Raw genomic sequence first — 26,242 nt, 5'->3', positions numbered from 1 at the left:
CTTGATTGACAGGTCGTGTTTTGTTTTCTATCTTTCCGTGCAGCCGAACTTTCATTCCGATGGATCCTCAATGAATTTCCGACCTTCATCCCCCTGGACAAGCGGCGTTTTGTCTCCCAGATAACGGGCAACCTCTATATCTCCAAGGTGGACTCATCAGACAGTGGCAACTACTCCTGCATCGCATCCAGCCAGTCCATTTCCAAGAGCGTGTTCTCCAACTACATCCCGCTTGTACCTCTGGCTGAACGTTAGTACCACTCTTCCTACTTCCCATGATCTTTCCAGTTGCCTATTCGTAGTCTTTCCCTGATGTATGATTACAATGAAGCACTATGAGATTCTTAGATTCTTCAGTTTTACAGGCAGTTGTGTTAAAAGATCCACGTCAAAATCTCAGTTTGTTTAATTGTGATTTATCAGATTGGTCACAGTGTGACAATAACATTTGGAACGTACTGCAATAAAAAATAAGTGAAAATCCAAAGAAAAAGAAACAAATGGGACGCTCAGATGAAGGCAAACAGTCTAAAAAGGAAAGAGACCATCAGAGAGTAAAATCAGCCAACCGTGGACTTAACACATGCAACACTGTCTGGATATCTGAGAAGTAGGCCTGTCAACCAATACTCTAAACTCGAATATATAACCGAATGGTAATAAAAAAAGATATACGAAATCTGCACTACCACAGCTGTCTTGCAAACTCTCTCTGTTCTCATGTGTCCTCGCACGCACTCTCTTGGTTACGATGCATCTTTGAATACACACAATGTCACTTTATACTATGATACATTAATAATTAACTTTAGCCTTGCTGAAAAGAGCTAAAACAACAACCGTGTGGCGTGTGGTAATGATGGCGGAGAATTCAAATCCCTGTCTGACCGGAGAGAGAGAGATTCGAATGCCATTTTTGGACAGCATTACTGGGAAGTGTGCTCCCGCAATTACCATTTATCGCCATGGTGCTGCCAAAGAGAATGAAATCTTCAAGATTACAACCTTAAGCTCAATACAGAAGTGAATTACAGTCATAAATCCTGACATTTTTACTGCTGAAAAGGTGTGAGTGCAGAGCAGGACCAAGTGTTTTCTAAAGAGATGTGTTTAAACAATAGTTGGGAAGTGACTCTTCTTGGGAACCACCACGTTTTATCAAAGCAGAGCTTGTTTCAGTGTGAAAAGGTCGTGTCACTAAATGAGATTTACAGAGCAAAATAACGATCGGCACACACAAGACCTTACTTTCCTGCAAACCCAGCAGGTTGAATGTTGATGATGAATGAACTGGAACACGAACAGCCCCAGAGATAGGGTCGGCACTGTACTTCAGTTTATCAGTGCACTAAGATACAAACACAAAACCAGACAACTATTTAAATATTTCACTTAGGGGGCCTTCCCAGAATGCATCAGGGTATCCTTTTCATGCTTATATAACTTTGGCTGGCTTCACCTGTGGCACATGTGTTTTTAGTTTTCCCCTGCAGTTTCTAAAAAACAAACTAGACGGTTGTTTCCCGCCAATGATGTCTGATTTACAACAGAGCGCACCAGTTGTTTGTGCTCTCTCACGCATGTGTTTTGTAAGATTTTGTGAAATGCCTTCAGCATAATGTGGCCTGTATATTACTCTTTGTGTGTCTGTGTGTTGAGGCCAGTTTATACCTCTGCTTTTAGCCGAGGCTTTTTAAAGGAATAATGTCTACGAACAAGACGCAGTGGTTACATTATATTATATTTTAACATAGATTGTGTTAATGTGTATTGTATCACTGTCAGTGTGTTTCGCAGTCTACTACTTACAGTCTTAACATTTGGAACGTACTGGAATAAAAATAAGTGAAAATCCAGAGAAAAAGAAACAAATGGGACGCTCAGATGAAGGCAAACAGTCTAAAAAGGAAAGCGACCATCAGAGAGTAAAATCAGTCGTTACAACCAGAGCCAACCGTGGACGTCACACATGCAACACTGTCTGGATATCTGAGAAGTAGGCCTGTCAACCAATACTCTAAACTCGAATATATAACCGAATGGTAATAAAAAAAGATATACGAAATCTGCACTACCACAGCTGTCTTGCAAACTCTCTCTGTTCTCATGTGTCCTCGCACGCACTCTCTTGGTTACGATGCATCTTTGAATACACACAATGTCACTTTATACTATGATACATTAATAATTAACTTTAGCCTTGCTGAAAAGAGCTAAAACAACAACCGTGTGGCGTGTGGTTATGATGGCGGAGAATTCAAATCCCTGTCTGACCGGAGAGAGAGAGATTCGAATGCCATTTTTGGACAGCATTACTGGGAAGTGTGCTCCCACAATTACCGTTTATCGTCATGCTGCCAAAGAGAATGAAATCTTCAAGATTACAACCTTAAGCTGAATACAGAAGTGAATTACAGTCATAAATCCTGACATTTTTACTACTGAAAACGTGTGAGTGCAGAGCAGGACCAAGTGTTTTCTAAAGAGATGTGTTTAAACAATAGTTGGGAAGTGACTCTTCTTGGGAACCACCACGTTTTCTTCACCTGTGGCACATGTGTTTTTAGTTTCCCCCTGCAGTTCCTAAGAACACAAACTAGACGGTTGTTTCCCGCCAATGATGTCTGATTCAGAACAGAGCACACCAGTTGTTTGTGCTCTCTCACGCATGTGTTTTGTAAGATTTTGTGAAATGCCTTCAGCATAATGTGGCCTGTATATTACTCTTTGTGTGTCTGTGTGTTGAGGCCAGTTTATACCTCTGCTTTTAGCCGAGGCTTTTTAACATAGATTGTGTTGATGTGTATTGTATCACTGTCAGTGTGTTTTGCAGTGTGCTGGTAACACCACATCCCTAATCTAGGTTTTGATTAATGTGATTGATACCTGTATACTGTAGCATGTTAAGAACTTAACACCATAAGCTTTATCAACCGGTGTTGTTGTTATAGTTTGTCCTTGAACTAAAAAGAGAAATATTTATGATAATCTGTCTGTGACAGCATGAAACCAGAAACATAAAGCACACATATTATGTTGCTTTCTGTCTTACTGATGATTATATGACCATCACGCTTGTTAATGCTCTGGTACTTTAAATGAACCAAACTAAGCTCATCCTCCCCTGCTGAGGAAATTACTCAGAGTTTAGTGGTGGTGGTGGTGAGTGGCTGAGATTACGAGAAATGAATGTGCTGCAAAATCTGGACTGTGACACAACAGAGAAAAAAAAAGTGAAATATGTTAAGTTAACAAGCTTCATTCTTAAATCACAGAATCCCTCGGCTGAGAGAGAAAAATCCAGGGGAAACCAACTACACTTTCCTGGTATAAAGCAAATCCAAAATTAAAAAGGATGCACACTGTGGGAGACCTAAATGTTGTTAGAATCATGCATAAATGCATACAGGGAGATGAATAACCTCTCTCATAACCCAAATGTGGTCACAACCAAGATGAGACTCTGAAACGAGGGCGCATGTAAATGTAATCTTTGTGCGCGTCAGATACTGTGTTTGTGTCTCAGTAGAAAATCTGGGTAAGCTTTTATAATAGTTTGCTTAATTTGACCCACTTCAGTAGTGACAGATGTGTTTTTTAAAGAAACCTTGAAACAATCATTGAATCCTCTGGTTTGTTTCAGGCGTAGCAGCTGTAAAAAGGTTTAACACCTGAGTCATGACTCCTGTCTGTTGTTATTCCTCTCAGGTCCCATCAGGAAATACCCTGCCGACCTCAATGTCAAGTTCCCAGACACCACTGCGCTGGTGGGGCAGAATGTCACCTTAGAATGCTTCGCTTTGGGAAAGTAAGTGTGAGAGATCATTGTTTACCTCTGTTTGTTTGCACTGTTTGAACTGGGAGGTTTCATGAAAACAGCAGGAGAGTCTCATCATCTGGCTTTCAAGTGTCTATAAAGGTCTTAAAGTAGAACTTCGGGAATATAGATAACGTTTCAAAGGACGTAATGATGATATGTTACTTTGTGTTGTTGTTGTGGAATGAAATCACCCAATACAGAATAGTACTACACACGCATTAACTCCAGACAACTTGCCCCAGTGTCTTCGATTCACCGCCTCTTTGGCAGATAAATGATTCATAAAGCTTGTTTCAGAATGATGATGACCTGAGTGCACTGATGCATATGCATCACAAGCTTAAGCCCTGCCTCGTGTTTTATCTTTCTCTATCTGCCCTCCCCAGCCCCGTCCCCGAGATCCGCTGGAAGAAGTTAGACGGGCAGCTCCCGGCCAATCACGAGGTGCGGATGGCGGGGGCTCATCTGCACCTGTACAACGTGCAGTTTGAAGACGCTGGCAACTATCAGTGCGAGGCTGTGAACTCCAGAGGCAAGGACTACCATGCTGCACGTGTGTCTGTAGAAGGTAAGACGTATGTTGTTAGTTATGTCAGCCTTCTTCATGTGTCAGGTGTGAGTTTTCTGTAGTCGCTGTATAAATTCTATGCAAAGAAAATAGTGTGGGGCACCAGCCCTTTGTTCACATCTGTAACTAGTAGGGGCGTAACGGATCACAAACTCACGGTTCGGATCGCGTCACGGCTTTGAGTCATCATTTTTTGGATCTCCACACAACCATACAATGTATTGGATCCTCAATTTTCTTTATTACTTGACATTGCTACTATTTCAATAATTAATTCAAGTGGAGTTGAACTCCCATCATCCCATAAAATCAAAAGTACATAAAAATAATAACCTTTATAGAGCAGTTTTCAAAATCCAAGCTACAAAGTGCTTCATGAAGGCAGCAAAAATAAAACAGGCACCTGCAGCACAGGTGTTGTGTGAGTCACAACAAAACAATAAACGGTGAGCTTTCATTTTGGGATTAGGTCTTCAGCTTTTGGACCCAGCATTGTGCCATCAAACGGTGTTTGTGTATTACCGTTGGGTTAACAAATAGGCCTACATCATCAGTGCCTACAAGCATCCACCAGCTGGTACTTTCAAAATAAACGCCAACACGGTCAGAGTGAATGTAGAAACGTGGAAGCCCTGTTTGATACAAAGCAGACAGTGTGCAGTGAAATACACGCACCTCGCATAGAAGTATTAAAACAAGCCTGGTGTGTTTGACAGTAATGGAGCGGATCTCCGTGGTCTGATACGCTCCTGTTTGCAGCGCTATGTGAAGCACCGTGGTGAAGGTCGTGCTGCAGCAGCTGCTAAGCTCCCCAAACTTTATGTTCTGTCATTGCATTGATGCATGATGGTCAACTTCTGCATCACGCTACATCAAGTCCACACCTCTAACTGTACATCAGAGTAAAGCACATCACATTGTGTTGTCTCTTTGAACTGTAACTCTGCACAAGGATTTAGCAGAAGTTACGCTGATGTTACGTCGGTCCGCAGATCACCTGCGTGCCGAACCATGGGGGGTGATCCATATGGATCAACTGCAATCTGTTACACTGCTAGTATCTAGCACATTTTCTCAAGTTTTCCTTATTTATTTTAGACATAACACCTACTGTAATGCCTCACTTATTAACCCATATCATAAATTATTCAGCAGCTTTGTTATATTTTTTATTCTTACAGTATGTCAAACATTTTAACTCTTCTTATTATTATTTCCAGCTTATCCTGAGTGGGTGGAGCACATCAGCAGCACAGAGAAAGACCTCGGCAGCGATTACACCATGTCCTGCATCGCCAGTGGAAAACCCAAACCACACATCCGCTGGCTGAAAAATGGAGTGATGGTAATATTCAAACTCAGAAACCTTTATTGTCCTATAACAATTTAGCTTGAGCTGTAATATATACACAGAGCCACTTGGCAGATCAGCACCGTCTCTTTGAACTTGTACAGCCCGGGGCTGTTACAGTAGCACAGCAGTGACAGGAAGCTGGCACTGCAGGTGCACAATGTGTCAGGAAGAAGTACCTGTTGTTATTGAGGGGATGCCAGCGTGGGTTGTGTAACCTACCACGGAAACAACTGTCATCAGGCTGGAAAAAATACCCCAGAGACTCGCAGGTTGTGACAGCAGAGTGGGGGAGGTTGTTCGAATTATGTGGCTAGATATTAATGAAATCCTCTCCCAGTCTAATTACCTCATTGTCATCTGTACCTCTGTGGATGTCAACAATCAACAGTGTGATTTTAATCCTTGATCCTTTGCCTAGTAATCAAATATAAACGTGAAATGTAGAATGCTTCTCACTCCTGTTATTTTCCACAGACTGACAGGAAAGAAATGAGTTTCAGCAGCTTGACGTTTGACGATTCAGGGATGTATCAGTGCATAGCAGAGAATCACCACGGAGTCATATACGCCAATGCAGAGCTGCGTGTGTTCGGTGAGTCACGCTTTGGCTGCAGCCGCAGCACAAATGGCCGCATCAGAGATTTAAAGGTCACGTTTCTGACTGACTAATTGGAGCTCATTAGGACTTAATGCATAGTCAGATTTTATAAAGAAAAACAACTTCTACATGGCTGAAATGACAACATAGATTGAGACTACTTTCCATGTAGCATGCACAATATGTTAGATCACGACACAGCTCATTTTTATGAATGGAAAATGTGTCACCAATGTAGGCATGCCTGCAGGTAATGCATAATCTATTTAGTTTGTGATGAGTAATCCATACTGTGCCTCCTCAGCCTGTGCTCCCACGTTCAAACACAACCCAGTGAAGAAAGTCCTGGCAGCTAGAAACGGCCGGGTGGTGATCCACTGTCGACCCAAAGCGGCTCCGAAGCCCAGCTTCTACTGGAGCAAAGACACAGAGCTGCTGTCCAACTCCACCAGGTGAGCAGTCTCTTAATGAGATGGCACACTTTCCTTTGTCCTCTGATGTGCAAAGATCGTGTGGATATTTATTCATTCAGAGGTTTGCCATGGGAAATAACCTTTTTCTGTGGCTGCGAGACACATCTGGGTCATGATAACGCAAGGACAAATATCTGAGAATGTCATGTGTCACTATTCTAAAGGGGATCTTGATTTGATCCCCTTTAGAGTGCAGCCACATGCAGCCAAGAGATTTTGGGGATCTCAAGCTCTAAAGCTCTAGATCTCCAAAATCTACTACTTACAGTCTTAAATGTTGTCGTCGTGATTGCTGCGCGCTGCTTTGCTGTCTGTCACTGGTTGACATTAAGCTCATTCTGAAGCTCATCAGCTTGTAGAGGCTGCATGCGTAAACCGCTGCCGTGTGCTCCTCACCGAAAAAAAACAAGCCTAATCTGTGAGCCCCAAGACCGTCAACCCTTTCCCCCCATCCTACACACCCCTCGTGCACTACTGTGGGAGTCCCACAGAGGAGGAGCAGCAGCCAAATTCCTATGCAGCATATGCCTCCTAACACTCTGTATGGCGGCTGTCTGCGTGAGAGAGGGTGTGGAGTAGTGACGGGGCGGCTGCCGTGATGCTATTTGTCATGCATGAAAATGAAATATGCAAAGAAAAAAGGAATCAAACAATGTTGCATCACCTTCAGCGCAATTTAATGTTGCATCTTGCCGAGTATTCCAAGTCCACATATGTTTCTTCTTTGGAAAACCAAATATCCATTGAGGAACCGGAAAATTTTCAAAGTACCCTCATTGCTTTTCATCATCCACATATCCATGGAGCAACACACGCTGGACTTTTGACCTTCTTATTGCACTGCATATTTTATAACCTATAGCTCTTTCTAGTCAGAGTGTAAAGAATGAATTCCAGTTTCTCCTCAGGGTGTTCATCTGGGAGGATGGGAGTCTGGAGATCCTCAACGTGACTCGGGCAGATGAAGGCAGGTACACCTGCTTTGCAGAGAACGACAGAGGCAAGGCCAACAGCACGGGCTCTCTGCTGGTTACAGGTCGGTTCCACCTCATAGAAAATGTTTAATCCATCGTTCTCTTTAAACCTTCTTTCTCTGTCATGTCTGCAGGACAGTTGGTGTTGCTTTGCCTTTACTGTCAATCATACCTGTCATTCTGTCCCAGGAAACGGTCCCGACCTCCAAATGTCTGCTGTTGTTGAATTATGACCCTCTGAGCGGGCTGCTGGTAGATAGTCAGTCATTCCCTAAGGGCAGAGGCCAGAGGGGTTTGCCTTGTACAGATGTGATGAGACAAAAGACAAACTGATTAATAGAAAATGAACTTGTTCAGATAGTTTGATTAAACAGCAAATAATTAAATCGATTTTTGTTCTTTGGCTTGTCATTTCTTTTTTCTAGACATGCTATCACTCTTATAGTTTTTCACAGTTGAGCTCCTGTGGTGCTTCATGTACAGCTCTTTTCTGCCCTCTTCTGGACATTTATGTATACTGAACAATTTTAGAGAAATCATATAAACACCCTAAAAGTTACTTTATATATTCCTACTTTGCTATCGCACCAAAACCCCTTTTCATTCAGAACACTTACATGTATTTTTCTTTTATCAAAACCTTTTTAATAACCTTACTGAAGTTTCAGCAGCTGGACTGACCTCTTTCTCCACAACACTTATCCGTTCATGCTCTTGTGTTTGTCCCCAGAGTCCACCAAGATCACCTTGGCACCGTCCAATGCTGACGTTAAAGTGGGCGAGAACGCCTGGATGCAGTGCGCCGCATCACACGACCCCTCTCTGGACATCACCTTCATATGGTCCGTGGATGGACAGGTCATCGACCTGCACAAGGACAGTCAACATTTTGAACGCACCCCGGTGAGACATCGTACTGGTTAACATCAATAATCCCATTTAAAGTGATAATCTTGATAATTTTCATCTAAATAAATGTCTGTTAAGTCGTTGAAGGAGGTAACACAATGGTGATTGAGCCTATGGCCAACTGATGAAAGCATTGCATTTGCAGTATATAGTGTTATTATGGACTCAGTGTCTGTGGCAATTTTCGCAGAAAAAATCACAAGCAGCGCCCAGTTAGTGACGTGTGTTCCATCAGCCAGCAGTGGTTGGTCTGCCAGAGAGGGTAGGCGGAGCTAAGCGGCTGCTTTTCCGGTCTCTGCAAGTGTTGCGAGTAAACAGTAATCTACTATGGCTGAACAAACAAAGAAAAGATCGATGACTACAGATACAACTTCAATCCAAAGAAAAAGAAACAAATTCGACGCTCAGATGAAGGCAAACAGTCTAAATAGGAAAGCGACCGTCAGCAAGGAAAATCAAGAGTTACCACCGGAGCCAACCGTGGACGTCTGGTTAAATTGGGAAGTGTACTCCTGCAATTACCGTTTATCGCCAAAGGTGCCACCAAAGAGAGCGAAACTGAAATCTTTGAGATACCATCTTTCAGTTTAATAGTCACGTTGTTTTCCAACTGAAAATCTTGCCTGGAGTTTATCTACGTCAAGTCATATTTGAGGTGGGGGTTATGTCTGTTGTATTTTTAGTGGAATACCTGAAACGGAAAAGCACAGCCTGCTTTAAATGAATAGGACTGTAAAAGCCATTTCACTCTCAGTCTCTGAGTGGGGTAGTGAATTGTACATCAGTTTGATAGCAGTTCAGCTAACATCCATTATTGTTGACATGACCTACTCTCTGTAGTGTAGCTCTAACCGTAAATTAGCGGTTAGCATTTCCCATTTGTTTCCCTGCCCGACAGGCAAACACCATATTATGATCATGATTGATGTCCCCCCTGTTTTTGTTCACAGGGAGGATTTTCCCCTCATAAAAATAAGGTCCAGTTAATACTGTTTGTGTGGTTCTCTCAGACGACAAGATTAATGTAGTCATGTATTTTTAAAGTAGATTTCCGTTACACTTTGCACACTGAGAGTGCTGACGACAGCAAACACTGTGTGAAGCTCACTCGCCCTTTCGCTCAGGCCCTTGTCCAGTTCTCAAAATCGGATATCTTCGTCCCCCTCGTTCTGCAGGATTACTTTAGTGCCTTAAACAATCTTCTGTCCATTTTTCAAGATAAGTTTCAGGCTCAATGAGAAAATAACTTGTATGATAGATTTGCTTCATAAGCCCGCAGTGGTAAAGCGTTACCTCATGATGGATGATGTTTTGCTCCCTCCTGAATCAACTCTTGTCTGATGTGTTGTTTTGTTCAGAATGGAAGCTCAAACGGCGAGCTGCTGATCAAGAACGCGCAGCTGAAGCACGCCGGACGCTACACCTGCACAGCACAGACCCCCATTGACAACATTACCGCCTCCGCACACCTGGTAGTCAGGGGTGAGTCATGAGTGCTGCGATTACTGTGCACATATTCATAAAGTCATGGATATAAAAGGCTCTGAAAACGTTATCCCAATCAGGTTCCTCCTGGAGGCGATGGTATGTGAAAGAGGCTTGTGTTTTTGTCTGTGCACTCTTCACTGGTTTAAAGTGGCCTGGGAGATGCTGAGCTCACTTACTTCTGTGCACTCAGAAGGATTAAGTATGATCTGCACCAACATGTGATGACAAATGTTCTATGTTTGGGAGCTGTCAGTTCAATCTGATCAAACACGCCTGCACAGTCCTGATTTTTGAGTGTATTAGCGAGACTTTAATAGTTACTACTTTATGATTAATTAATGTGGAAAAATCATTAAAAAGCCAAGCTTTAATTGGGTATTATTCTTAAGAGGCTATTTAACTGAACATAAGGCTTTTAAATAATACTCATTAATCAGATTTTGATTCTCCTGTTATTTTCAAACTTTTAATTTACAGCTGGAATTTATGTGCATGTGCATGTGTGTGGGGAAACTGGAGAGCAGAGGCACAAAGATGCTCCCCAACACGTGACTGGAGACAAGAAAATCTCTCTTAAAGCTCCTGTGAGGAGTTTTTTGCTGGTTATGAAACAGACTGAAATTAATTCTGATGACTCTATATGACCTACAAACGCAAACCAGATCATCAGCAACAAGATTGATTATTTCTATGTAGTTATTTTTAATGCCTGAAACTATTGGCGGGAGGTAGGTGTCAGACGAAGCGATTAACTGCACACTGCCTTTGTTTACATTTTCCATGGCAAACATTTAAAGTGAGTGATACATATGACTGTTAAAGAAAGCAGGATGAGATTTTGTGTTAAAATCCACCACTTAAGCACGTACAGGACAAAATCAGCAGGGATAAGAGGTACGACTTTGTCCACAGGGGGCGCCAAAATCAACTCAAACCGAAAGTTCTTCACAGGAGCTTTAAGTTAACAGACCAAAGACTTTTTTGCCAAACTATCTGTCAACACTGAGGCTCAATGCGAAACAAAGTGAAAGAAAGAGTCTGAAAAAGCTAAAAAAAAATGCACCTGCCTTGTGTCCTTGCGCAACAAGGCTACATTCACACTGCAAGCCTAAGTGCTCACTTCCAATTTATTGCTCGGATCAGATGTTTTTCTTTGGCTGTTCACATTATTTTTAAAATGTGTCTAATATCAGACTGTAGTGTGAACTGGTCACAGTCCTGAGCTGACCCGTATGCGCAAAAAGAATAATAACAAAGACTACATGCAGCACGCTGTCGTACGTTATTAAACATGGGTGCAATGGAAGTCAGCGTTCACGGTTCCATGTCTAAATTGATGTTCCGTGGAAGCCAGCGAATTTGACAGCAGATGAGGACAAAGATAAGGAGAAAGAGAGCCAAGTTTTTAATCATGGCATTTTGTGGAGGAATGGCTGCTACTTCAGTACGGAGGTGTGTCTGGACGCGGAGTCGGAGACGTCTTCCATGTTTATATTTGCAGTTTGACTCCCGCCAGCGCATAATTGTGACATGAATTCTGACAGTTCAGACTCAGGTCGCATGGTAGGAAATCAGACATTTGTCTGATTTAGGACCGCATATATATATATATATAAAGTGGCCCAAATCAGATTTGTGCTGTTCACACTGTCAGACCTGAAAACAGACCTGAGTCACATATGAGCATAAAAAAATCGGATTTGTGCCTCATTTTCATGCAGTCTGACCGTAGCCCAGGAGACACTCACTATCTACCACTAGCAGCCAGGGCACATCAGCCTGACCTCTCAGGCTGTCTGCTCAGAGATGATGCATTTAGATACCATTAGCAGGCAACAGCCTTTTTATAAGGAGCCTTCCCTCTAGATACCATTGTTTAGCTTTGTTGGCACACTGCAAACTAAGTTATACTTTATTAAGTTATTATCGACCTTGTGCAGCCTTGCAGAGCGACTTTCAAAATAGTCAAAAAAAGTTTTTGCTGGAAAGTTTTTTCCCATGAGTCTTAGTGAAAAGCAGTTTCTGTGGTTTCATTATAAGAACCAGTCGATTTGATTGAACTGGATGGAACAAGCTATGCTTCTGAGTCATTCAGAAGTGTGTTGAGTAAAGTGTCAGCCCCCACTTTTCTTTATTATAAGTGAATAAAGAAGCATTTAATAGAGAGCGGTTGGCATTACAGAAAGCAGAGTTATTAGTTGTGTAATTCCTTGGATGAGTAGTTGATGACTAAAGTGTCAGAACGTCATAGATTTATATCTCTCAGTGTTTTGATACGGAGTGCTGCTGATTTCAGTGATTGTTCGTCCTGCCACATTCACATATCACTGAATAAACCCTGCCAAACTTCAGCAGTGCTCTGTCTGTCATTTCACCTTGTGGATGAATCATCAGGCTTTGTTTTCACCCTGCACTTCGTGATGAGTGAGAGCTTGCCTTACAGCCCTCCTCCTGGGTCGTGAAACAGGCCCCGGCGTGGGTGGACAAAGGGTCTCTTCAGACAGGAACCCAAGAACTCGAGTCGAGATCTGGATGCCAGTGATCCTTGCTTTGCCCTGGGTGTGCTGCCATCGCTGCTTCTCTCTGAGCAGGCGTTGACAGACAGCCAGGTGAACGCACAGCAGCTAACTGTGACGTTTCCCACAGTGGAACCAAAACACAGACCCTAATGGAGTGCCAAATGCCAACAGTCCGGGGTGCAGCACGGGAGGGATGAAAGACGGCCATTAATCACGTCAGATGAGGAAGCAGATCTCTTGCAGGAGATTGTCTGAGCTAAGAACACAGCTCTGCACCTGTAGCTTGTTATTCGTAGGGATTTGAGATAGGGAGAGGAGCTGTTTTCATATGACGGATGTGTATTATTGTAGCATTATGTTACAGCTCTTCCTGGCACGATGTTGAATCGCGTCTTTGTTAATGTAAGTGTCAGTGAATAAGGAAAAGTATTCATAAACTTTATTAAATTTGAGTTCTTGGCATGCAGCACGTCCGTTGTAAAAGCACTGAAGCTTATCATTTCAAACACGTTGACGTACAAGCGTCCAGATGACATTTGGTTGAACAGACATAAAGAATTTGCCTGTATGTCATCATTTCACCCCGATGGTAAGAAACTGTATTTTTTTCACTGCTTAGCTTTCTCTCCTGACTCTTGGAGGAAAGTGGAAGCTTAAGGGCTGTCCACTTTTGGCTTCCTAATCGCCTTACATGTCTTGGCTCATATTCACGACTTGGAAAGAGTAAATCCTGGCTGATTTCTGTGGCTGTGGGTTGGGAGGCTAACCCTCGCACAGTCTGGGTTTTCTATTAGGGCATTTTTTATGTTCCAGAAGGAGCAGGAGGACCAAGAGAAACATTGGATTCACAAGCTTTTGCCTAAGCCTTGGTTCATATATGTCAATGAGTTCTTAGCTTTACTGCTTTAATCCATCAGTCTTTTAAAGAAGAGACACGAAATGTTCGGGCGTTTATGTGCGCTGCTGGGTTACATATGAGTCAAACAGAGGTCTCTCTGCTGGCTGGTGTTAAGGATGAAGTTATTAAAGGGCTCAGGACTTTTGCCAAGAATTTCCCATGAGCTTGAATACAGATAAGGCTCTTAAAATAACGCTTTAACCTCTTTCTCTCTGTCTTTAGTTTGTGAGCATGTTCACTGCCTGAGGGACAAGTCGAAGAGGGCACTTGTTGGAATTTAAAGGAACAATATGTAACATTGACAGCTAGTGTCTAAAAAGGGTACTGCAGTCCAAATTCAAAATACTGGCGAGCGTTGTCTCCTCCCGCCCCCTCTTCCCCGGATTCGAATGTTAGCCTTTCCTGCTTCAGCGTTCCGACTGTGGCCAGAAAGAACAGGGGGGCTTATCGGTCTGCTCCACGGCCGAAGCTGCCGCTAGCTTCAGAGCTAACTCCCGTCGCTTTATACACACAGCAGTGAGCAGGAAGCAAGACACAGGAGCGTGGCTTTGGTCTGGAGGAGTACGTGGCTTTATTACACACACAGCCTTACTGTACAGTCGTTCTCTTATTTTCAGTTACCGATAACACTCTCCGCTGATCCGCTCGGTTCCCGTTCACTCTCGTAACTCCTGCGCACACACTTACTTCCTGTCTCTCTCACTCACTCACTCACCCAGCTTTTCCCGAACAGAGCTACGCTTTTCGTACAACACGAAGCTCACGTGGATCGCCAGGTTGACGACACTGAACCTACTCGAGCGCAAGACGTGCGCTTTGACAATGACAAGCAAAGAGTCCTGTGCGGCAATTTGTTTCATATCTGGCAACCCGGGGTGACGAAATGAGCAGTGGGAAACTTCAGGAGGAGAATATACTGGCTGCAGCATTGTTGTCGGAGAAGCCAGAACTTAGCATGTTTCCTTAATCTCAGATGACATATCATCAGCCATTTTATGATAAATTCCAGTAAATATATTACATACTGATCCTTTAAACGTGTGAACTTAAGTCTAAGGGACAGTGTCACTTGTTTTGACACCTTTTAACTCGTCTCTCTTGTTCTTTTCTTTCCCCCAGGTCCCCCCGGTGCCCCAGGTGGGGTGCGAGTGATGAACAAAACTGACAAGACTGTGACACTGCAGTGGAGCCGCGGAGCAGACAACCACAGCCCCATCTCCAAATATACCATCCAGTACAGGGACTCCTTCTCTAAGGATGTGTGGAAGGCTGCCACTACATGTGAGAACTCCCGCGCACTAGTCAAATAAACACTTGTAGCTCAACGCTGAGCTGGCTCTGGTGTTATAATAATGTGGGTCATGCCACATAGTGATACTGGAGGCCTACATGTTATTATGTCAAGCCTCACAGACTTAAAATACACACATGGATTCTAAAAATAGAACTTCATTGTTGTTTTTGGGATATTTCAGTTTAACAGTGTGTGCATTGTAAAATACAATCTGTGCATTTCTCTCCAGCTCCTGCAGATGTGGAGGGGAACACAGAGATGGCCACAGTGGTGGATTTGTTCCCCTGGATAGAATATGAGTTCAGGGTGATCGCCACCAACACCCTGGGGACGGGAGAGCCGAGCAGCCCGTCGCCTAAAGACAAAACCCTGGAAGCAAGTAAGATCATGACCTCACTTTGGGTTCACATTCGGTCCTCAAAACGTATAAAGACGGTGTAGCTTGAAAGGTCATGCAAGTTTGGTCCCCACAGTCCAGCTTTCCGCTCTGCTTTTATTCTTCATGATTCCATTATAGCACTGTTTACTTATGTTAAGTATCGCTGTAGAAATGAGTCAGCACAAACCCCATCAGTCTGTACTTCCTACAGCAGAAACACGCTGCCAAACTAACCGCACAAACCTCTACAAATGAGCACTTTGCTGAAACTGTATACTGAAATTCAATTATAAAATGGAAATCACAGGCCTGCTGTAACCCCTCTTAAAAAAATAATCATCATTTGAGCGTGAGTTACTAGACTCGAGGCAAAACAAGAGAACTTTTGCCCCTCGGTCTCCTTCAGTGGCAGCGTTCCCACACTGACATTAAGGTGTTGCATTTGGCACAGGAGAAGACATTGATATAGTATTTGCAGAGGAAGGATGTTTCAGTTCTGCTGCCAGGGATAGGTTACAGCCTGTGTGGGTTGGCGTTGTTTGTGTGGATTCTTAGCATGTGGGTTCAGAGTTTTGCTGTTGCTGTCTCATTGTTGTAGTTCCTGTGGTGGCGCCCTCGGACGTCGGCGGGGGCGGAGGGAGTAGCAGGGAGCTGACCATCACGTGGACGGTAGGTCTGGACTTTCCACTGGGCACAGGGGGAAACGGGGTCATGTAAAGAGCTCACAGAGAGGAGACATGCTGCTGTCATCTCACCGTAAACTCATTTTAACAAGATGATTTATTTGAACTGATAATCCGTGATTTTTTAGCACTGATCAAGGCTAAATTAAAATGATTTAGAGAATAAAAATGAAGATGCCAGAACAAGCAGGCAGTTTTGATGATAAAAAACGGCATGAAAATGCAAACACATTCTTGCTCAATGGCAAAGATTAACAAAAATTGATGGCTCCATTTCCATGACTTGAATACATATATTTCACTTTATGAAAGTTTCCGCAAATCAATCTTTTTAGGACCATAATAAATAAATAAAAATAAAGTTGTGCATGAAACTAGATTAAAGGGCCAGTTCGCTGATTTTCAACCTTAGTCCTATCATGCTATTATGGGGAGCTAATGTCATTATGGTAGGAAAAAAATGCAATTTGGCTCTGTGCCTGTGGAGGACGCTATCTGCTTCTCCAATGGGCCCTGGAAAACCTCCGCCAGACTAAGTAAAACGCGTCATCTGGCAGAGGCCGGGGAGCTCGCTAAACTACACTTCCTCAATCTAGGACGCCCGCCTCTGATGTCTGCAGTGTTTAGTTGAGAAAACCACATACTGTAAAATGTAATCATTTGTTCCGTGAGGCGCCTTGAAACGCTGCCTGCTCTCCTGTTTTCCCTCCCAGACAATCCACATTTATAACTGACTCGTGTCTCATTCAAAATCAGGTTTGAAATGTAGACTGCAGACCCGAAGATTTTTTAGACGATCCACCGGTATATTCTCGTCGTATTTCAGATTCTGCACCGCTCTGAGCCGTTGCCTGCAGCAGAAACGCTTGTATTTCCCTCCAGCGTCTCTCGCTGGGCCGTTTCTTTCAGAGGGAGGGGCGCTATGCATGCTGGGTGTTAGGAAGTAGAATGGGCGAAACCACGAGCTGTTTGTACGACTTTCTCCACAGCTATGGCGCCAATTTCACCAGCTTTGACTGACAGTGGATTTTTCCAGGGGACAATTGCTCCTTTAAAAAACAAGGCACAGACAGATCTAGCAAATGTGTTTTTTATAGACTTCCGCTTAGAGGACGTCAATGTTTCAAGTTTTAAAGACAACAATGTATTACTTCAACAGAAACATTGTATGGTAGAGAACCTGGAGAAAAGCTCATCATCATCAGCTCAACAATCAACTGAAATCAATGCCTGAGCTGAATCGTTATCTTTCATTTCCTCGGTGCAGCGGTTGATAAATGAGCTCTGATGGTAAATCAGCTTTTGCTCAGCTGAGGAATGGCTGCTCAATAACCAAGCTGTGGTAAATGGTGACTAATGCAGCAGGCAGGTCTAACTGGACAGATGGTGTGTCAATAAAGTCAGTGCCAGTGAAAGAAAAGAGGCTGGAGAATTGATCTAAAGGGATGAACTAGTGAAGTGTCTCAACTTTTTGTATGTGGAAGCTGTCTTTATTTTTTCTTTAAGTATGTTAACATTGATTATTGAGCCTTTTTAGTGTTAACCTAGTTTATAGCACAAGCATACTGTGAGTGGATGATACATGATATGCAAAAGGCTAACTCGCTACACATGCAGACTTGAGAGGTGTGTCGTATAAAACATTTGCCACATTAACATGATTGTTTGATATTTCCGTCCACAGCCTGTGCAGCCACAGTACTACTACGGGCCTAACTTCGGCTACATTGTGGCCTTTAAACCACAAGGCAGTTACGAATGGATGAAGGTGACGGTAGCAGAGCCGCAGGCCAAGCGCTACGTCCACAAAGACTCCAACATCCCTCCGTCGACGGAGTATCAAGTCAAAGTCAAAGCGTTCAACAGCAAAGGAGAGGGACCCTTCAGCCTAACAGCCGCCATTTATTCTGCACAGGACGGTAAGCACTGAAGAGAATCACGGCTCTCATTGCTGAAGAGTGAAAGGGAAACTGTTCCAAAGTGATCTCGAAGCGGTGTCACAGATCAGCCCGGTTCTGTTTTCTGAGCGTCGCAGAGGATGAGGAATTCTTCAATATGCCAACACCCTGCTATTTCAATCTGTCAGTGTCAGCTACTTATCACTGCCGTGGTTTTCAATGGAGTAGGATCCATTTAATAGGAGTTCTCATGTATAGTTGTGTGGAATTTTAATACCCCTTGAAAGTGAACCCATCTTCCCCCCTCTCTCTCTCTTTCCTGCGGGGGGATTATCATGATCTACGTAGCATGAACCAGAAAGCTGATAATTCGCCCAAGGATGCAAAGCATTTAGCCTAGTTATTAACTTCCACTGACAGACAGTTGAGATAACCACTCCAATCTAGGCGTGATGGGTTGTGGAGATGCCCCGTTGCCATGGTAACCTGCTTTGGGGAGCGCTTGCCGTTTGACTGTCTTTTATTTTGTAGCTAAGCCTGCAAAGCGCTCTGCTTTAAAGGGATTTGACCCTTTTGTATTTGTGTGCATGCAGGTTGAGCAGTGCTGTTTTTGTGCACTTGTGTCCGTGTTCATCACAGTGACAGTGCGTGATGGGTTGTTGGTTCAAGGCCCAGCGAGACAATTTAACATTCAAGGACAGCTCCCTGGTAGGGACAGAGTACACACGGCGTATAAGTGGCTCGTAAGTCACGGGAAGGTGTCCGATGGCCCAGCGAGGGAATGTGGGCCAAGAGAGATTTCTGCCACTTCGCTCGTTTCTTACAGTGATTCATGCGCGTAACTGAAATGATGCCGCAGCACCTACTAGAGAAAAATGGCATCAGTGAGGCCAACAGACACAGGCAGGAAAGGCTTAGTGAGTTTATGCTCAGGGTAATGGATCCATTTGCTTGTATGTTGCACGTTGTCGAGCTAAATCGATTCAGTCATATAAAATGTGCTATGTTGGGGTTTTGTGTGCATAATAGAAATATGACTTCAATGGTTTCCTTTGCTGTAACTTGGATACTAAACTGCACTGCACTGTCTCTCCTCAGCTCCGTCTGAAGCTCCTGCGAGTATCGAAGGCAGAGCTCTCTCTGCTACAGAAGCCTCCGTGTGGTGGCTGCATCTCCCACAGAGCAATGTAGACGGCTACCAGGTTAGTGGACACCGAGGCATGCTGGGAAAGAAATACTTAAGTACCGTATGTGTCAGAAGCTTTGGCTCAGGTCAAGTAAAAGAGATGACCTACTGCCATAAACAATCACAACTGTTTTGATGGTCACTTGATACTTAAATATTATAACAATTGTTTTCTTTGAAAGCATTACGACAAACACGATGTTCATCTATGAAGCTTAGAAAAAACACGTTCTTCTTTGGTTATTCTTACTCAAGCTCTAAATTCATAGACTGTATAAAAAGATGGACGACATGACAGCTCCCTCAAAGTGAAGCCAAAACATTTCGAGCGCCCTCCTTCATGTTAACAGATGGGACATGAGTCAAACTAGAAAATCAAAATACACTCCAAATGAATTTCTCTCAAACATATTTTCTGTCATTATAGTTAGTTCTTATTATGCTGATTTACGTGGTGTTCATTTTTCTGACAAGTTTAGTTTTAATTAGTTATTTGATTCTATAAAAAGGATGATTGACAGCTCTGTTGACAAATCCGGCTCCTGCAGCCGATCAGTTCTGGATTAGCAGAGTAGAGGATAGAGATAATGTAACTAAAACAATCACTACAGTCACTGAAGTTTCCATATCTGTGAACGTCTGCTTCAGACCAACAGAGAAGAAGCTGTTCTGCTGTTAAACACGCCGATGTGCGGGATCCTTGCTGTTTTTTCAGTAAGTTAAGTGTGTGTTTTTCGTTAGCTGAAGTGGCTATGACGGATCCACTCGCCGATCTCTACTGAGCAGACTCTGGCTCCAAATGACTTCACCATCGCTATCATGGGGGCTATTTTGGCATCAATTCCGTTCATTGAGAGCAGATGGAGACGTGTCGTCCATCTATATATACAGTCAATGTCTAAATGTTTTAGTAGAACATTTATACCTGATAGTTTCTTTTTAGTAGCTTTGTGTCTTTGCTGTTTCCCATTCCTAAGCTCTAAGACCAGACCCGTTTTTTAAATGAGCCAACACACAACTGTGTCCCTGTGTGTCCCAGGTGAAGTACTGGATGAGTCAGGACGACAGCGAGGGAGGAGCCCAGAGGGTGGTGGTATCTAGCAGAGACAACCATACCAGGTTGGAGGGTATGAGGCCTGACTCGTACTACCTTATTGAGGTCCGGGGCTACAACTCTGCAGGATACGGGCCGTCCAGCGAACGCCTTCAGATCCAGACCAAGAAACCCCGTATGTCCTGCTTTAAAGCTGTTTTTTATCTGCATGACAACCCGTCTTTCAGAGCCATCTATTTTCCCTATTCACAAAATGTGTCATTTTAGTGTTATTATAACCTTTAATGTGTCTTTTACCAGCTCCAAGTCAAGCCCCCAAAATAATTGGTAATAAGTTAAAGGGCGCATCAATGAATATTGCCTGGGAACATGTGGAACCACTGCCTAACGAGGCCTCCGTAGAAGGTTACAAAGTGAGTACGGTTCTGCTTAGATTTTTTATCCACATTATCTCTCTGAAGAGACACAGTAGCATTTCTTATACCTTCTGTGTGTGTAGGTGCTGTGCAGGGAGGAGGGACACTCCCAAGCCACCCTTTACACCACCACCAGGCGGTACATAGACCTTCCCTACAAGCCAGACAAGAACTACGTGGTGGAGGTCCGGGCGTACACGGAGGGAGGAGACGGGGCTGTGGCACAAATCAGCATCACACGAACCAGTGGATACAGAAGTAAAACGATATTATATTAAATAGCAATTACCTTTTCTTAGGCCTAGTTTTTTTTACCTTTTTAAGCGTCGCAGAATTTATTAATGAGGTTTTTAAAACAATCAATCAGTATATGAAATCATTTAAGGCAGAAAACTAAAGGAAAACTTTAAAGCAGGAAACAATTGTGTGATGGAGTCACTGCACAGACAGTAATTATATTATTCAATTGTAGGACGTTTTCATATTACTGAGAAAGGATAGCTTGCATGCGATTTGATTTCTGTTAAATGACCAATGGAATTAAGTTTGATTGAGATAAATCTTTTATTGTATTTTGTATTGGGCCAGGTGATGTTTTACATCAGTGAAAATTAGGGATGTAACGGATCACTAAACTCATGGTTTGGATCTTTTGAAGGTTTTTTAGTCGCGGATCGCATCATATTTCGGATCAGTAAGAGGGAAAAAAAGGATTTTTTTATACTTTTTACACTCCTCTATGACTGACACTCCTTATCTAAACTGAATAACATTTGTAGATGCAGGTTAAACTGATAATCTCGAAGTTCTCCGTTTCGTTCTATTTGGCGGCACCTTGTGGCACTAAAAGGCAATTGCAGGCGCATACATCCCAGATAACCAGACGTCTACGGATGGCTCCGTTTCCTCCAGTTTTTAGACTGTTTGCTTCATCTGAGCATCGAATTTGTTTCTTTTTCTTTGGATTTTCACTTATTTTTGAAGTTGCATCTGTCATCGAACTTTTCTTTGTTTGTTCAGCCATAGGAGATTACTGTTTACTCGCAACACTTGCAGAGACCGGAAAAGCAGCCGCTTAGTTCCGCCTACCCTCTCTGTCAAAGGCTTTCATCAGTGGGCCATGGGCTCAATCACCATTGTGTTACCTCATTCAGCGATAGATAGTGACTTAACAGACATTTATTTAAATGAAAATCTTCCAGATTATTACTTTAATGTAAAAAATCAGACTACAACATTCTTAATTATTAATAGCTGCATCCTTGTAATCACTATCAGTGGGACCCACCATAAGTAAACATTACAATCTCATAACATAAATCCTTCTCTAGTGTAGTGCATTACAAGTCTGCTATAATCTACAAAAACAAGGTTTTTACAGAGCAGCAGTGGCTACATTGAACATTTGACTGGCTATTCCTGCATTACATCTGCTGTTAAAGTCACAGGCAATAAAACGAACTGTGAGCGTTAGGAATCTAACTTTGTGTAAGAAGGGTACCGCTAAATTCATATCCACACAGTAGACTACAGCAGGCTGTGGATGAAGTTACGTGCCCTGAGCTCCCGCGACGCAAGCAGCCGACGCTGTGAGAGCAAAAAGAGAAGAGCGGATGCCCTGCACCTCTAGTTAAAAATATCCCACAAACGCACCGCGAAATCACCGTTCTCAAGCTAGGTTTAGCATCGCGGTGAAGCTTGTTTAATGTTGGATATTCTGACTGACTTTGATGAACGTCTGTCGAAATTTAAACTAACTTCCCAACCCAGTCCTGCAGCAGCTGCTCCGTGAACCCCCCCCCTAAAAAAACTGTTGTGACACCTCTAAAATTTGAGTCCAACACAACACTCAGTCTCGTCTCTTTTCACTGCCACGCTGCATAAGGATTTAGAGGTAGCATAAAAACATATTTTACATCATGATGTTAAACTTTGCAACAGCCCACGGATGGCATGTGCTCCGAACCGTGGGGAGTGATCCGGACACTACTGAAATCCACAGTGTTGATGTGACACACTGTGGCTGTTCTTTCCCTGCCTGCTATTAGTTAGTGAGATTATAGCGGGTTCAGATTTGTCACAGCGAGAGGGTTCCCATGGGCCGAGCAGAGCTGTCACTTCAGGTTTCATACCTTAGATTGGAGGGCTGAGATGAGGAACTTTACGGTTCGTGACTAAAGCCCCGATAGCCCGCTGACTCGATCCCCTCGCTGGCTGATGGACTGACGGGTCGGCTGACTGGATAGAGGAGGCCTTAATCCTCTGTAATTGATCTTGATGAGTTGAGGAAACCCCTCCTGTGGTTTTCCTTATCCCTTATCATTCAGTGCAGGCTCACCTGACAGCTTGATTTCACAGAGCCGGGAATTTAAGCCGGGGGGGGGGAGGGGGGGCATTTAAGGTGATCCCCACACAGATGGGGTATAATATCACACTCACACACCAAATATGGTCTTCAGTTTGATGGATGAGAGCTGGACACTCGAGGGACATGTATGATTCTCTGCAGCACATCTGTCTGTCACTTCAGTTCTTTTTTTACCTTCTTCTCTGTGTGTCTCTCAGGTGGAGGTGTCATGGCCGCCCAGTCTCTCTCCCTGCTCCTGCTGGCTCTCCTCTGCCTGAACCTCTGAATGTAGCGCCATCTTTGTCTTCACTTAGCGTGAAGGAGACTCTTTATGGTTGACGCCTGTGAGGACTTTGGGACTCTTTCCACAAACTTCTGGTTCCGCCCTATAAACCCGGGACGTCATATTCCAACTCCTTCCCCCCGTCTGGAATATGTTTGTGGAAATGGAAAAAAAAATTGGAAACGGACAAAGACATCCCTTATTTATCCACAAAAAGCCTCTTTGGAGGAGTGTCAAAGGAGTTCTGTCAACTTTTTAAATATGCCTTATATAAATGACTGCACTTATCTTTCACAATAACTTGTTTCAAAAAGGATCATGACTGCTTCGGTTTGCTGTTGAGTCTTTCTACATCATGAAGCCGACGTTTCTCGCACAGGCGAAGACGCTGCATGTTCAGAAATGTCGGCTTCATTAGATCCGTGATGCATTCCATAGTACGAGGTAAACAAGTAGCTGTGAATGATAAGTGTACGCGTTTATAAAAATGTCTTTCTTTACTTGCAGTTCAGTGGCATTTTCTTCTCTTTGTTTTTACAATGAAGCACAACCTTTGTTACAGAGATACAGTCAAAGCAAATCTCATCCTCGATTTTATAAACAGACATCATAGAGGGAAGGACAATTTATGTCATGCTGAAGTAATATATCGAGTAATTGATATGGTTTCTATCTAATATATTATGGATGTTATTTGAAGAAAATGTTTGACCTGCAATCAATGCTTTTTTCCAAATCATAACATGAGATCTATTAATACCACTTTAAGAAGTGTGTGCATGTTGACATTGTTAGAGGGAGGACAAGTTTGGAATGGTTCAAAATAGGGATGCACGATATTATCGGCACGTTATCGGTATCAGATAATGGCTTGAAAATGACATATCGGCATGGGCAGATATGTCACTTTTCCGCCGATAAAGCAGCGCTTTAATTACGCCTAAATGCTCGATGAGTCACGAAAAAAGCTTGTCGTAATGCTACGACATTAACTCTTAACTGCCTGCACCACGCCTCTTCCGTCAAGGGTGCAATATGTCTGCGGTATGGCAGATTTTTAAAGTTTCCGAAACAGACAGCACGGTTGTGCTTAGCATCAGCCATGCGAGGAGGAGCCCAACACCACAAATTGAATCGCCCATCTCAAGAATCAGCGAGTGGGCCACTCGACAAGAGTAGGCATGATATCAATTCCACTACAGGGGAGACTTGATGTTCTCTGCAGTTAGGTGGAAAAAAACACGTGCCTAATATATCGGTATCGAGATCGGCAATCGGCAGAAAGGGTTAGAAAATATCGGCGTATCAGATATCGGCAAAAAGTCCAATATCGTGCATCCTCAGTTCAAAAGAGTTCAGACAAATGGATCCGTCATAGCAAAGCTGAATGTAAAGGGAGCAAACAGAACAACATATCAAACGTGCAGTTAAACATGCAAAACTGCAGCAAACAATGCGTGACGGTGGTTTATGGATCGCTGTGTTGTACACTCGTACGACTCGTCTGTGACAGAGGCTTTGCCACAAACATCCGGGTCGATGTTGAGAGTTAAAACCTGAAACTAAACCCAAACTAAAACATAACTTTTGTTTTGACTGTATCATTAGGACCTCTGTGGTACCAGCTGGTGCTTTGTAAAGAATGTTGGCATTTTTCTTTAGTGTAAACATTTCCTGTTTATGGCTTTGTGTGAGAGTCACTATTAACAGTCTCAGTGAACGGTAGCGACGCTCATGCCCTCCAATAATTGTGCAATGTTTGACTCATCTGTTGCTACTTCATATTTTTAATAAGACAACTTGTCTAGCTCCTTTAACAGTGATCTAGTCTGTTTCTTTTACATGTTTTGGTATAAACAGAAGCATAAACGAAGCCATCCGTGTCAGCGGTGAGAGCTTCTCAGAAGCTCCGCTGCGTTATTTTTGTCTTTTTATTAACATGTGATCAGAGATATATAAACATTATCAACTGTTGTCGTTTTTCTGTTTATGATTATTATATTTGTATGTCATGTTCCACCTCTAGCTGGACGGTTTAAACGTTTATTTCCCTCAATGGAGGAACAAATGCTGTGTTTTTATCTCCTCCCATTCATTTCTCATGTGACTGATGCTGGCCATGCTTCTACATTGTGACTATATCAACATCCACCACAAAGTGCTTTTCCCCCGTTTTCCTTCATGCAACAAATCATAAAAAACAAAAAGAGTTGCCAAATGCATGAATGCCTTGAACTTTGACATTTTGGACGAAGCAGCGGCTCTACATTTTAACATGCATGACATTGGAGACGAAATGGTACATTACTTTGCAACAAGTCAACACCATAGCAACTCTCATATGAAAAACATTCCATTCCTGAGTGACATCCCTTTACGTCAGAGACCGTGTAGATGTAAGCCTAATATGTGCATTAGCTGCTAAGCTTCATTAAGCCAGTCATCTCATGAGAAGCCTTGGGGAGACGATGTTTTTTAGAGAGAAAATCTTAAACTGACTAAAGGAATCTCACTCATATACGTTCAGAAGCGGTCCTTCGGTCTAACGCACACAATGGTTTTGGATTTGATAGCATCACTGGTGGCAGCGGCGGCATGCTTAGCTGTGAGCTGAGAGTTCAGCACCTAGCTGGACTTGGAACGGCACTTGTGAGGGATGAAACTGGAACCTCTCATTGGCTGGACAAGGAACAATAAAAGTGTAGTTAACTATTGAAGTGCCCGGGTGTTCTCTCTGTTGTTTTACACTGAAATCTCACATGTGAGTCTTTGGGAGAGCTCGAGCCGAGTGTGAGTGGAGCTAAAATGATGTATTGAAGGTTAAATAAATACTCTGATTCTAGTGATACAACAATATTAAAATACACTTTTACAGTCAAGGCACATACTTCATAGCATAATGTGGTGAAGTATCTTAATAAGAACTACTTTTATTTTTTCTAATAGTTAAAGCTCCTGTGAGGAGTTTTTCACTGGTTATGAAACAGACTGAAATTAATTCTGATTACTCTATATGACCTACAAAAGCAAACCAGACCATCAGCGACAAGATTGATTATTTCTATGTAGTTATCTTTAATGCCTGAAACTGCTGGCGGGGG

At 43.0% G+C, this 26,242-nt stretch overlaps 1 protein-coding gene across 1 annotated transcript in view; it reads left to right on the top strand.

The window, feature by feature from the left end:
• The window catches only part of LOC138612561 (contactin-1a-like), a 77,759-nt gene extending 51,901 nt beyond the window's left edge, over positions 1–25,858 (top strand). The window contains exons 7-24 of the mRNA XM_069685893.1: positions 44–250; positions 3,709–3,808; positions 4,207–4,388; positions 5,609–5,733; positions 6,217–6,334; positions 6,645–6,792; positions 7,722–7,849; positions 8,518–8,690; positions 10,055–10,178; positions 14,721–14,882; positions 15,125–15,274; positions 15,873–15,943; positions 17,642–17,876; positions 18,954–19,057; positions 20,081–20,270; positions 20,396–20,508; positions 20,595–20,769; positions 23,077–25,858. Of these exons, the coding sequence (XP_069541994.1) occupies positions 44–250; positions 3,709–3,808; positions 4,207–4,388; positions 5,609–5,733; positions 6,217–6,334; positions 6,645–6,792; positions 7,722–7,849; positions 8,518–8,690; positions 10,055–10,178; positions 14,721–14,882; positions 15,125–15,274; positions 15,873–15,943; positions 17,642–17,876; positions 18,954–19,057; positions 20,081–20,270; positions 20,396–20,508; positions 20,595–20,769; positions 23,077–23,144 (2,573 nt within the window). The 3' untranslated portion in view covers positions 23,145–25,858. The remainder of the gene's footprint in view (positions 1–43; positions 251–3,708; positions 3,809–4,206; positions 4,389–5,608; positions 5,734–6,216; positions 6,335–6,644; positions 6,793–7,721; positions 7,850–8,517; positions 8,691–10,054; positions 10,179–14,720; positions 14,883–15,124; positions 15,275–15,872; positions 15,944–17,641; positions 17,877–18,953; positions 19,058–20,080; positions 20,271–20,395; positions 20,509–20,594; positions 20,770–23,076) is intronic.
• Positions 25,859–26,242: the final 384 nt, after the last annotated feature.

The sequence above is a fragment of the Semicossyphus pulcher genome, unplaced genomic scaffold (genome assembly GCF_022749685.1).
Source record: "Semicossyphus pulcher isolate SPU_LCO1_2020_fin unplaced genomic scaffold, fSemPul1.0.p SCAF_8, whole genome shotgun sequence".
Classification (NCBI taxonomy): Eukaryota; Metazoa; Chordata; class Actinopteri; order Labriformes; family Labridae; genus Semicossyphus; species Semicossyphus pulcher.
This window is presented reverse-complemented; position numbering and strand designations above follow the sequence as displayed.